Here is a 12,514-nt window from a genome sequence, read left to right as displayed (position 1 = left end):
AGCTTCATTTGTTGAATGCAAGCCATTACCTCCAATAATAATGGAAAAATCAACACCAGACCAGATGGCCTTTTTTCAAGTCTAACCACACTTTAGTACACACCTCAAACAAATACTGCACTTCAGAAACATCTTCCCTGACAGCAAATTAACAGATTAGTGTGTTTGATTTCCAGCACCACCAAGTTCATTGCAAAGTAATATTTATTAAGAATTATCATTTTCAGTTAAGAAGACAAAAAAGAACCCTAAAATAGAAGGTAAAGCTTTCTGCATGCAAAGTACCAGTTCTCTTTCAGCGTGCTTCAGGAATTAAACCCAAGTAGCACCATTTAATCTATGCTTCATAACACCAAGGTGCAATCAAACCCAGTGCAAAGTAATTTAGGTAGACCCTTTGAAAGTGTTTTGAATTAGCTTGAGATACTGTTCTGTATAAAAAAAGAAAAACTGGTGGCTGTTGTATATTAAGCAATTCTGAATGATGCAAAAAACCCTGCTAACACCAAAGTCTCCAGAGCCTCCAAAACTATTACTCAAAAGCTCCTTGTTCATAAAGCACACAGGCACAGATCTGAAACTAAACAACAGGGTTTTTTTCTGAATAGTCAGCTCTCATAATAATAATCAGACTCAGAGGAAAGAGCTTACAAGGCAGTAATTAGAGATGGGCAGAGAAAAGGGCAGGCTTTCAGCCCCTGGCTTTACAGAGGAACAGCTGAAGGCAGAAACTGCCATCGGCCGGGAGCAGAACCCACACTTTGGGCACAGCAACGCGACCACATCCACGAGGACCCCCCAGAGCCTTTCAGAGGGCACAGGAAGGGTCTCCCTGGGATGGAGCTGCGTGCCAGCTGTGCTGGACGTGGCAGGCACATGCAGGTGAGTCAGGGAAAGAAATGCCCTGACACCCCTCCACAGCAAACGCTGCTCACACCTGGGGGTGGAACGTGCCTTTTCTAGGCAAAGAATGGAATGGGTTTGCCTGCATTTCTACCAGTGAGCCAAGGAGACACTTGCAACATGCACATACAGATTATTATCATGCTACACAAAAACTGTCCAGGGCAAAGCACTGCCTTGCCCTAACCCCTGCTGCCAACAGGCACGCTGCGGGCAGGGCGTCCCAGAGAGGTTGGCAGGAGCCAAACGGGCACAGGATCAAGAACGGAGCGCTCCGCACACAACACTCAAGGTTGCTTTTTTAAGTGTGTGCGTAATAGGTAATCTGAAATTAATGCTGTGACATACAGGCACGCATATGCTTGGGCCAGGGCTGCCCAGTGCTCTGGGTCATGCTCAGTCCCAGCAGCATTCAGCACTCTCCCACCTCTCCTGCTCTCTTTTCCCTGTGTCACATCACATCTCAAAGTCTCCCCAGTTTGGGCCATGGAACAATTTGCAAGATTATTTCACTCATAGAATCATAGAATCATAGAATAACCAGGTTGGAAGAGACCCACCGGATCATCGAGTCCAACCATTCCTATCAAAGATCATAGAGTCTAACTCGCTGCAAGCCACTCAGATTTGCTAACGTGCAGTGCCTGACAGTGCAGGGGACAGGGGACAGGTCCGTACTCGAGCACAAACGAAGGAAAAAAACAGGGAATTCAGAATCCGTAAAAATGCTGGGATTCCAGGCCAAGCCCTCAAGGAACCTCTGCAAAACGCAACCTCTGCCCATGACCCAGCTGTGTGTGCCAGCTTCTGGCTTTCTCAATAGGCTGTGAATTTCAACACAACATTTGAACATAACAACCACTAGTGCTAAAGCCAGGGAAACACAGGATTCAAGTTTGTTCTCCCTTTGGTATTTTTTTTTTAGACAGAGAATCATGTTTCAACTAAAAAGCTTAAGGTGGTAGAAAACAAGAGCAAAGCAGAACCATCAAAGATTTTCACCTGCCAGACAGCACCAGGCCAGGCTTCATGTTCTTTCACCCAACCAATTACTGGTTTTAACTCAAAAAAAGCTTCAAAACAGGCAACTGTGTTCTGCAGTTCTTGCAACTGCATGATTTCTGCACACAGGGACCTATATGGGGTAGGCACCAAACTACAGTTACCCAACTCATGCTATACGAGAAGGAAATCCAGTGTCATCACTACATAATAAACACTATTCTATACTGTTTACAAATATATTTATGTACTCTGTACATAGTTATTTGCTTTATAAACACTGAAATAAGCAGTAGGGGCAATCTTGGTCTCAAATACCATCAGAACATCTTATTGGTTTCTGATAGCTCCTTCTGCCACTTGTATCGAGTACAGTGAGCACGGAAAAACCAAATCTTGCATCTGGACAGAAAAAGCTCAGCAGAGCAGCAGCTTTGGAGCCACACACTGCAGCTTTCTTGAGTTGTGCGAGTTTGCCCCAAGACAGTCCGCAAAAGGTAGCTATAAAATGCAAAATGAATGCTGGGAAACTCAAATTCTGAATATAAGGACGTTTAGTCAAACAGCAAAAGATTAAAAGCCGTTGTATTTGTTAAGACTCCAGATCGCACAAGTGTGAATTGCATAAATCAAAAATTTTCCTATTTAGACAAATGGCAGCGTAAGTGTATAGACTGTTAGTGGACAGATTGCTAGGAAGGGCTCTCCTACGGGCATCAAATTGGGTCTGACACAGGAATCACAAAATCCTGCAGCATCTGTGGAAACAGACCTGCACACAGAGGGGAGGCTATCTTCAAAATGTTGTCTGGGCTTGTCAGAAAGCAAATTTCTCTTGTTCTTCATTGGTATATTTTGAACAGGTTTTCCACAAAGCACACCACGTTTAATACAGAAAACAAATACTCAACTCCTTACCTGAGCCATCAGGAATGGACCTCACAAACGTAGGAAGCATCTTCACTGTAGCCGTTGGGTTAAAATCCCTGGAGAGGCCGTTCTTCATCTCTCTCCTGAAGCGAGCCATAATGTCTATCAGTGTTTCATCGGAGAGCCGCATGGCGTAGAGGTATTTATCAATCTGGGGAAAAAGACAAACACCACCAAGGAGTGAAAGACTGTCCTGAAGTGCACTAGTGGGGCTATACCTCCTTTTCATTGCAAGAAGAGCAGATAGCCCCAGCTTGGCCCCAGGGCTCTAGCCAAGCCAATAATGCAGCCACACGCTTTGTGCCTTGTCTTTTGAGTCAAAATCAAGGAACATATACAAATGCTAGGACTTACAGAAGCTACTGCCCATGCTGTCCTACTGCCTTCCCAAGACAAGACCCAGTCCTACATCACCCTGCCTCCTCTTTTCAGCACACAATCATTCATGCTCAGCCTCACATCACTATCTCCAATCCTCACCCCCCTTCTCCGCTCTCCTGACTGCCCATGAGCTGAACAGCTAAAAATCCCTTCTTGGGCACCTTTTCCCAGCTGGGGTGACGTGGGTGTCGCTGGAGACCACAGAGATGCCTTGTATTAAAAGCCTTTCATGGAGAAAAACTTGCCACAGCGGTTTCGGGGCTACATCCCCGGCTGAGAAATTGTTTCTGTGCAGCAGATCATTGTCCCTATCCCACTCTGAAGCTATCACAGCCAGAGGGTCAGCAGAGGCAGAACTTGGCTGTGGGCAGGTAGCATCGCCTTCCTCAAGACAAAACATCAAATTAAAATTTATTGACTTCTCTCTTGTGGCTTCCAAAGACAGGCACTTTCTTTCCCTCCCTGGAAAAAAGGAGGCGGTTCCAGTTTTCCAGTTATGTTGCTTTCCATAATCCTATACCAAACTTCAGCATGAGGAAGAGCAAGAGATGCCTCAGAAATACAACTTGGCCTTGGGGAGTTCTTGCTACACACATATGTCCCACCCTTTTTAGCTCAGCCACCAGTCTGTTCTTGCCTTGTTTCATTATCTGCCTTGGCAATTTGGTTCTGAAAACAGCCCAGACCAAAGCCACACCTTTGGGATCACCTTGGCTTCCAGCTTCGCAGGATCAAGAAAATAAAACCCTGCCCATGTTTTCTGTCCTCAGCAAAACTGGAAAAGCCGCCTCATCTTAAACCCCAGGCCATCTGTGTGCCAAGACCACCTGTGTCTCCTTCGCTGCTCTGGAAGCCTTGAGCGCAGCTCACCTCTCAGGTGGCATTATGTCCTAACAGGATCAATGCCACAATAAAACATCACATGTGAAAAGTACACACGCAAGTGCTCCCTACGCCGGGGACTTTGAGACAGGAAGCGATGAACAATGCCGTTTGTGGAGGAAACGCAGACAATCAAAATGCAATTAAACCCTAAAGTGACCGTAAAACCAGTGCCCATTTAATTGCTCCTGCAGAAAGCATTTCTGCCACACGTAGCCAAGGTCTGCACCACAGAGAGCGTAGCTCCCCCAGACAGACACCCTCCCACCGTGACCAAGCATTTACCCAGGCCAGGGAGGACGGCTTGGGTTGTGCCGCTACCCAGCCTGATCCTGAACCACAGGGCTGGGGGCCCAGCAAGCCTGAGCCACGGGGGCGCGACCAGAGGCTGCGCTGGCTGTGAAGTGCTCAGGGCCCCCAGCAAACAGAGAAAGAGCAAAACAGCCATTGATTAGACGCTAAGGGGAAGCTACAGTGCAACAATACGAAATGATACATCTTGGCATCTTGGCTTGTATCAGAAACGGCGTGACCAGCAGCTCCAGGGAGGTTCTTCTCCCTCTGTACTCGGCACTGGTGAGACCGCTCCTCGAATCCTGTGTTCAGTTCTGGGCCCCTCACCACAAGAAGGATGTTGAGGCTCTGGAGCGAGTCCAGGGAAGAGCTATGAAGCTGGGGAAGGGGCTGGAGAGCAAGTCTTAGGAGGAGCGACTGGGGGAACTGGGATTGTTTAGCCTTGAGAAGAGGAAGCTGAGGGGAGACCTCATTGCTCTCTACAACTACCTGAAAGGAGGTTGCAGAAAGGAGGGTGCTGGCCTCTTCTCCCAAGTGACAGGACGAGAGAGAATGGCCTCAAGCTCCGCCAGGGGAGGTTTAGGCTTTTCTTCACAGAAAGGGTCACTGGGCACTGGCAGAGGCTGCCCAGGGAGAGGGTTGATTCACCTTCCCTGGAGGGGTTTAAGGGACGGGTGGACGAGGTGCTGAGGGGCATGGTTTAGTGTTTGATAGGAATGGTTGGACTCGATGATCCGGTGGGTCTCTTCCAACCTGGTTATTCTATGATTCTATGATACCACGCTTTGCTCCACGAACCGGTGAAGTGACGACGCAGGCGTACAGCAGAAGAGCAGATGAGCCCAGGTTCTCTGCAACAGAGGCCAAATGCAAGACCCCAGGGCAGCATCCCCAAATCCCAACTGTGCCCTGTGCTGCCCCAGCGGGCTGACAGCCCCATCACAGTGACAAGCGCAGCCAGCCATGGGTGTCACTTCATTCCAAAACAAAAAAAACCTGGATGGGGTGCACCCTCTCTGCAGCCCCAGCTGCCGTGGGGATGGACGCAGAGGCTGGGGTCAGGCTGAGCAGGAAGGGCTCTCCTCTGCGGCAAACCCTGCCATAGGTTTTTTTTTAGCAGAGAGTGTCAAGCCATGATGTCAGGGCACGAGGTTATTCCCTTTTAAAGGGCGGAAAAAAACCCCTCTCTTATTAAGGCTGAGCTTTCAGCAGCCCACGCTGCCGCTCAGAGGCCTGATTCCCCAAATCTCCCAGTGAAAGCTACACTAGCACATCATTGACACAGTCAGACTTCTCCGTGCAATTAAAATACCCCTCTACAAAGCCCCAGTGCTGCATCCTCCTCCCAAAAAATGAAGGGCTGAAGGATTTCCCCTCCATTAAAAGCCCAGTTGCAAACACAGGTTTTGGAGTTTGCGCAGTCAGGACCAGACAAGCCCATTTTCCCCACCTCTGCCCCAACGCTGGCTTTGGCAGCAAGGGAAAACGGGAGAGAAGGCTTTTTTTCCTCCTGTGAAGCACCATCAGTGCCCTTACAAAATTGGAGTGGACCCTCTTGCGTGCAGGGAGCATCGCCTTGCGTTGCGTCACATTGCTTTGAGGCCATCTTCACCACAGAGGCTCACAGGGAGGGAAGGGGGAGGAGATGGGAACTAAACCTCAGGCTGAAACAAAATCACTCCTGTGTGTTACAGTTTCCAAAACTAAAAAAAAAAAAAAAAAATTAAGCAGGTTTTTTTTTTCCTCCCAGCAAGGAAAAAAGGTTACTCATTCCAGCAGCAGGGAAAAAGCGCTCCTGTGTCCACAAAATCAGCCTTCTGAGGGAAAACCCTCAGCAAACAGCCATAAATAACTGGGGGGGGGGCATGGAGGCTGGATTATGGGACGGGGGAGCTGGAGGTTGGATTATGGGATGGAGGTTTAATAACTCTTTGCTCTGCCTGCAATAAAAGCTGATCAGAAAACAAATCTCAGCCTTATCCAAAGGGAAGCAACGGCTGGCAGGGACAGATACAGGAGCTGCTGGCAGCACCTGGCAGGACACCCAGCCCCGACGAGGCTCTCGTGGATGTGGCAATTTCAGGCAAGCAGTTGTGTAGGCAGAACAGAAAATGCTCCTTTATTTAGCTGCCATCTCAGAGCCACCTCCCCAGGAAGGGCATCTTTCCAGAGTGCCACTATGGGAGCCCTCCAAGAGCTCAATCACTTTTTTCTTTCCTTTTTCTTATTAAAAAAAAAAATAAATAAGTCAGACAGAATCTGTGAGCAATTTTTCTTAAAATAGGATTTCATAATCTGAACCATCTGCATGTAATTTTTCTTGGCCACAAAGGCACTTTTTGTACTTGGGGAAAAGAAGTTTCTGAAAATCCAGCCATGGCAGCAGACTTCACTGGAAGTTGTGAATTAATTATAGGTGCACAATGAAACAGGCAGTACTAAGAGCCATTCCTTAAACACACACCTCATTCCCGGACACTGACAACAGTCAATGGTATCCAAGAAGACAGCAATCCCACAACAATTTCAGAAATCATTAGCACTTATTTTACTGGCACAGCCTTTGCATGAAAACCCTTCCCTACGTAAACATTTTTCTACTCCTTTCAGCATCAGGAGGATTCACTAGGAGCTAAGGCACGTTAAAACAAGTCATTTAGACATCCTGAAACTGTTTGTGCATGCTTAGGATTTATCAGATTGGTTCCTAAAAAGCGTTTATACTGCAAGATCACCACTACAGGGCTGTTTTTGATGTCAGCTGCTACACTTACCCTCCATTCCATGACATTCTTTTCAAGGTTAAAGGACAAGCTCTTGGATTGCAAGATTTTATTCTGCTCTTGTCAGATAATAAAACAAAAAGGTGTTGTTCCCCTGACAGACAGAAACCAGGCATCACCTAGAGGATCCCTTTGCTGGGATCAGCTACCGCAGGTACAAGCCTGTTTGAAACAAAGGTACTCAAAGCCAGTTTTACAAAAGGTCCCCTGCACACAGGCCTTTGGCAGAGATGCCAGGGACACTCCACGGTGCCCACACACCTAAGGATGGGAGTCAGCCTTTTAGAGAAACCGAGGCCTTGGTTCAGGCTGTGCAAAGCCCTCTGTCACGGTGACGATGCTGAGCTCAAGCTGCTGCCCTTGGAGGATCACCAGTGTTCAGGCAGCAGATGTTTTCAAAAATACCCAGATAATTTATCCTGCTTGGAGTAAAACCACATATGGCACAGGGCATCAGACATTACCATCTTGCTTCTGCACGGCAGGGTCACGTGCAAGTGCGTGTACACATGGTTTCTTGGCAAAATGCCCCCTTGCAGGGTCTGCTGGACGATGGGGCTGCCAGCGCACAATGAACCACCCACATCTTTGACACAACACATCCCCCCTGCCTATTCCTCCCTGCTGCCGCGACTCATCTTGAAAAAAATTCCAGGAACTGCAAAGTGGAAAAAAAAATGACTGTGAAACTTAAGGGAGTGTCTAAAATCCAGCAAAGCCAGTATGGAAGCAGCACAGACTAGTTCTTAGACCTAGGGTATCACCAGCCCCATCAGTGCCCCTCAGCAGGGATCGCATGGTAGAAACGCTCGCTAGGCATTAGCATCACACAGGGATGGGAACCCCAAAAGAGGAGGAAACCGGGTCACAAGGAAAGAAGGACCTTCAGCCTCTGAGCAATGGAGACCCCTGGAAGAAATCCATTCCCAAATTCACCTTCTAACCCTTTCGCACCCCTCCTGTGACCTAGAGCAGCATCCTCAAGGTGACCTGCCACCTGTGCCACCAAACCATGGACCAGTGAGGCAGAGGAGCAGCCACCGTGGCCAGGAGCGAGTGGGGGCAACACTTCGACCAGCAGCCCCCAGCTTCGACCAGCTGCCCCCAGTCGCACGCACGTACCAGCAGCAAATGTTGTTCCTCCGGAAGCAGAGAGGAGAGGGAGGGACCTGAAATGAAGCCATGCAGGCACGTATTCCCATAAGCAGCATGCTGAGATGGAGCATTTTATATTTTTTTAATAGAATCTTATTTTTTTTATTTTCTTTTTCAGGCAAAACCAGACTGATCCATAAGAATGCTTTACAGCTCCCTGGCCAAATGATTTCCTGGCATCAGACAACAGCAGCCTCATGGTTCCTGTAATAAATAAGCCCTGGGAACACCACAGTTTCCCCCATAGCCTTCCCCACATAGCTTCTCCTCGGCAGCGCGCTCCCTTCTGCTTATCTGAGGTTTCTAAATATAACAGGCAAGGCGGCGAAGGCCTCACTCAGGCATGCACTCCTGGTGCCAGCAGCAGCCCTTGGAAATCTCTCAGGAAAAGGAAAATTAAAGGGCCTGAGGAAAAGGAAGAACCGTGTACGCGGGGGAGGAAGATGCTGAGAGCTGCAGGCTCCTCGCGAGAAGTGCTGGGTGGAAAAGCAAAAGACCTAAACCACAGGAGATGTGGAAAATATGGGGTTCTGTCACCGGTTTTATCTGAGAGGAGCAGGCACGGGTGAGAACATCTTGATAAGGGCAGGATGCATCACCCCCATGCAGGAGCAGAGCTCCGTCTTCTCTTGAGGGACCCCGAAGGGAGAAGATGCTCTCCTACCACCGGGCCAAGCCCAAAAAGCCAAAATCGGTCCTGCTAATGCTGTGGCCAAGGCTTCCCCCTAAATCTTTTAGGGATGCCTTCAGCAGGCGCTCGGCCAGCAGCCCAGGTGGGTCACAGGAGGCAGGGGGGAAGCCTCTGCTGCCTGACGTCAGCCCGGCTCCATGGGATTGGCAATTATTTTCCTAATTTGAGTCCCCACATCCCTTCCCCCGGGCCCTCCGCTCCCTACAGCTCTGCAATATGCTCAGCCACGTCCAAACTGCCATGTTTTAATTTATCCTATATGCTACATCCCAGAGAATCACTAGGTTGGAAAGGACCCTGGATCATCGAGTCCAACCATAAGCAGCAACCTCACACTAAACGAAAAGCAGCCCATGGGATACACTACTGGTTTTTTGTTGGTTTTTTTTTTTTTTTTTTTAAGCACAACTGAAAACCACTTCCTGAAAATTCAGGACCTGCAGAGACACATAATTCAAAAACTACACGCCCTTCGCCTCCGTCACCCGCTGCTGGAGGGGCAGATGCCCACGGGCACCCTGGGGAGACGGGGAGGTCCCCTCTCCCGGGATGCTGGTACCCTGGAGAGGGGTGAAAGAAGAACCATCCTCATCCTCATCCCCATCATCCTCACACCGGCCAAAGCCCCAGCTCCTGGGCGGCTGGCCGGCCGGGTTGGGCATCCCTACAGCTCCACACCGAGCACGCAGGGATGCTTCGGTGGGGAGAGCGTTCGGCTGGCTTTAAAAACGCCTTTATATCCCCTTTTTCCCCTCCCCACCAGCCGCGGGGGACAAAGCAAGCCAACCAGCGGGGAGGGAGGAAAGAAAAAATTAAAAAAATATATATATATATTTAAAATAAAGCGACGATAACCCTGCACGAGTTGGGGGGATCCCAATGTACCTTTTTGACCTGATCCTCCTTCAGCTCCGTGAAGTAGTAGGCCAGGAGCTGCGCGGCGATCATCCTGCCGGCGGTGCGGGGCTCGGCGCACGCAGCGATGCGGCGCCCGGCGATGGCCGCGCCCGGCACCTCCCCTTCCTCCCCCCCCCCCCCCCGCCGCCTCCTCCTCCTCCTCCTCCTCCTCCTCTGGGACGGCAGCAGCCCCGCCCGCAGCCGCCACCGACCCCCCCCGCGGTGGTTAATTAAGGCGAGGAGGAGGAGAACTCGCTCCCGGAGCCTAAGAGCTCTGTTAAAGCTTCTCGCCGCTCTGGTGCAGGGAGAGCAAACTGGGAAAAAAAATAATAATAAGCAAAAAAATCCTAGACTAAAGGTGTTTTCTTCACTTAGAAATGTAGGTGTTGTGTCCAGTCCTGGAATCCCCAACATAAGAAGGATGTGGAGCTGTTGGAATGGGTCCAGAGGAGCCTCAAAGATGATCCAAGGGCTGGAGCATCTCCCATACAGGCTGAGAGAGTTGGGGTTGTTCAGCCTGGAGAAAAGAAGGCTCCAAAGAGACCTTAGAGTGACCTCCCAGTACCTGAAAGGGCTACAAGAAAGCTGGGGAGGGACTGTTTACAAAGTCTTGTACTGCTAGGACTAGGGCCAATGGGGATAAACTGGAGAGGGGCAGATTTAGACTAGACATAAGGAGGAATTTCTTCACCATGAGAGTGGTGAGGCACTAGGACAGGTTGCCCAGGGAAGCTGTGGCTGCCCCATCCCTGGAGGTGTTCAAGACCAGGTTCGATGATCCTTGGGCAGCCTGGGCTGGTGGGAGGTGTCCCTGCCCGTGGCAGGGGGGTTGGGAATTAGGTGATCTTTAAGGTTCCTTCCAACCCAAAGTATTCTATGATTCTATGTTTGACAAAACAGCAAAGCTGTGGGAATTCCACAAAAACCAAGAATCCCTTGCCAGGACCCAGCCAGAACCCTTTCGGCTGAGTTGCTGAGAGGCTTGCAGGCAGTCCCCCAAAAAGCAGATAATCGCTTTGACAGCTGTACCTTTGGGGATCCCACATTCCTATTCTATCGGTAAAATCCCCTCATCAAAGACGCTGATGGGCAGGACCTCTCCTCCCAGTGTTCTACCCACATTTTCACCATGTTGGGGTGCATCCCCCAGCACCCCAAGGAAGCACCCATCACTGTGAATCCTCTGAGGGCCCCATATCCACATGAGCGAAGCAACACGATGCCCTTCTGGAAGCCAAAGTCCAAAGGCAGATGCCAAGGTGACACATGTCAGCAGCCCTCATGGTTTTTTGCCTGCGCCTTGTCCGTTCCTGGGGACAGGGACACACACCCATGCAAACAGGGGTGATGCTGGAGTCGTGATTTGCATAAAGATTGTCTACCAAAGTCCAAGTGATTAAAAACCTGTTTCTTGAGTTTCCGGCTTCCTTTTCAGCTCTACTTTAATTAAATGGTTGCACTGGCCAAAACCAAGAGCTGCTTTGGCAGACAAATCATCCTTTAGGCTGCCCTGGTCGCTGCAGGCGGGGTGGGCAGGATTTCCTTCTCCACCTCAGCACGTTAGCTCTAAGCTCAGTCTCATGGCGATTTTCATCAAACATTTCACCAATCTGCATATGTTATTCTTGCTCGTTTGCTTGGCAAGCTAATGAATGAACTTCCCAGCCCAGGCGGGCGGCCCCTGCTGCAGCAGCATCACCCTGCGACCAAGCGCAGTCGAAGCTTGCGGGTGGCACAGAAACATGGGGCTGAGTGGCATCAGCCTGGCAGCATCTATCACCCACCACACACAGCCTGACCAAGACTTCATTCAGATGTAATTCACTGTTCTCCCAGGCTCCTCTTTTTCTGCCAGTCAGAAATTGTCTTTACTTCCCGGCCCAGGCTTGCTCCTGTTTTCCATCCATCTGTCAGCTGCTAAACTGAAATTCTCTCACTCTCTGTATCTGTATTCTCAGCTTTTGTTTCACTAGGTCAGACAGAACTAGCTCTCTTTTGGTCTCCTTTTCCTGAAAAGCCCAGGCTGGATTAGCAGCTCCTTTCCAAACTCGTTCCAGCCTCAATTTGTCTCTATCGAACACAGCAGATAAAGGTAGATAAATTATTCCAGAGACGGCCAAAACCTCTGTGCTGATGTACACAGTTCTCCTACTGGAAATACACCACCAAACCCCTTCCTATTAACTAGCATAAAGCTGTCCTGAGTTTAACTGGGACACCAGGATCCCCAAATGCCATCCACCACTGCTTCCAGGGTCAGCAGACCCCACACCAAAAATATCCCTGTTCCTCCTTCTCCGATATGGCACATGGAGTACTGGCTGCTAGAGACCTCACCAAAAAGCTGCGCTGCAGCAGCCCAGATCAAAATTTAGAAGCAAAAAGTTGCTTTCTTGCATGTGTCCAAATTAATATTTGCCTTTTGTTGCTGTATGAACACAGCGCTGCTCTGTTCCCACAGCTCTATATTAGCCAAGCTGCCTCTACACAAGGTTTACTCTCTATTCCCTACAGGTCAGACACCTAAACACCACCTAACTACATGACATTGCAGTTAACTTGCTGCAGGAATACTTACTCACTCAGTTAAAACACT

General features: G+C 49.4%; 1 protein-coding gene across 1 annotated transcript in view; it reads right to left on the bottom strand.

The window, feature by feature from the left end:
* Positions 1-10,054, bottom strand: part of HK1 (hexokinase 1) — a 38,641-nt gene extending 28,587 nt beyond the window's left edge. The window contains exons 1-2 of the mRNA XM_069863320.1: positions 9,907-10,054; positions 2,824-2,986 (exon numbers count right to left, since the gene is read on the bottom strand). Of these exons, the coding sequence (XP_069719421.1) occupies positions 2,824-2,986; positions 9,907-9,969 (226 nt within the window). The 5' untranslated portion in view covers positions 9,970-10,054. The remainder of the gene's footprint in view (positions 1-2,823; positions 2,987-9,906) is intronic.
* Between the last annotated feature and the right edge of the window lie 2,460 nt (positions 10,055-12,514).

This window comes from Phaenicophaeus curvirostris, chromosome 9, assembly GCF_032191515.1.
Source record: "Phaenicophaeus curvirostris isolate KB17595 chromosome 9, BPBGC_Pcur_1.0, whole genome shotgun sequence".
NCBI lineage: Eukaryota > Metazoa > Chordata > Aves > Cuculiformes > Cuculidae > Phaenicophaeus > Phaenicophaeus curvirostris.
Note: the sequence above shows the minus strand (reverse complement) of the source record. Positions and strands in the feature narration are given on the sequence as shown.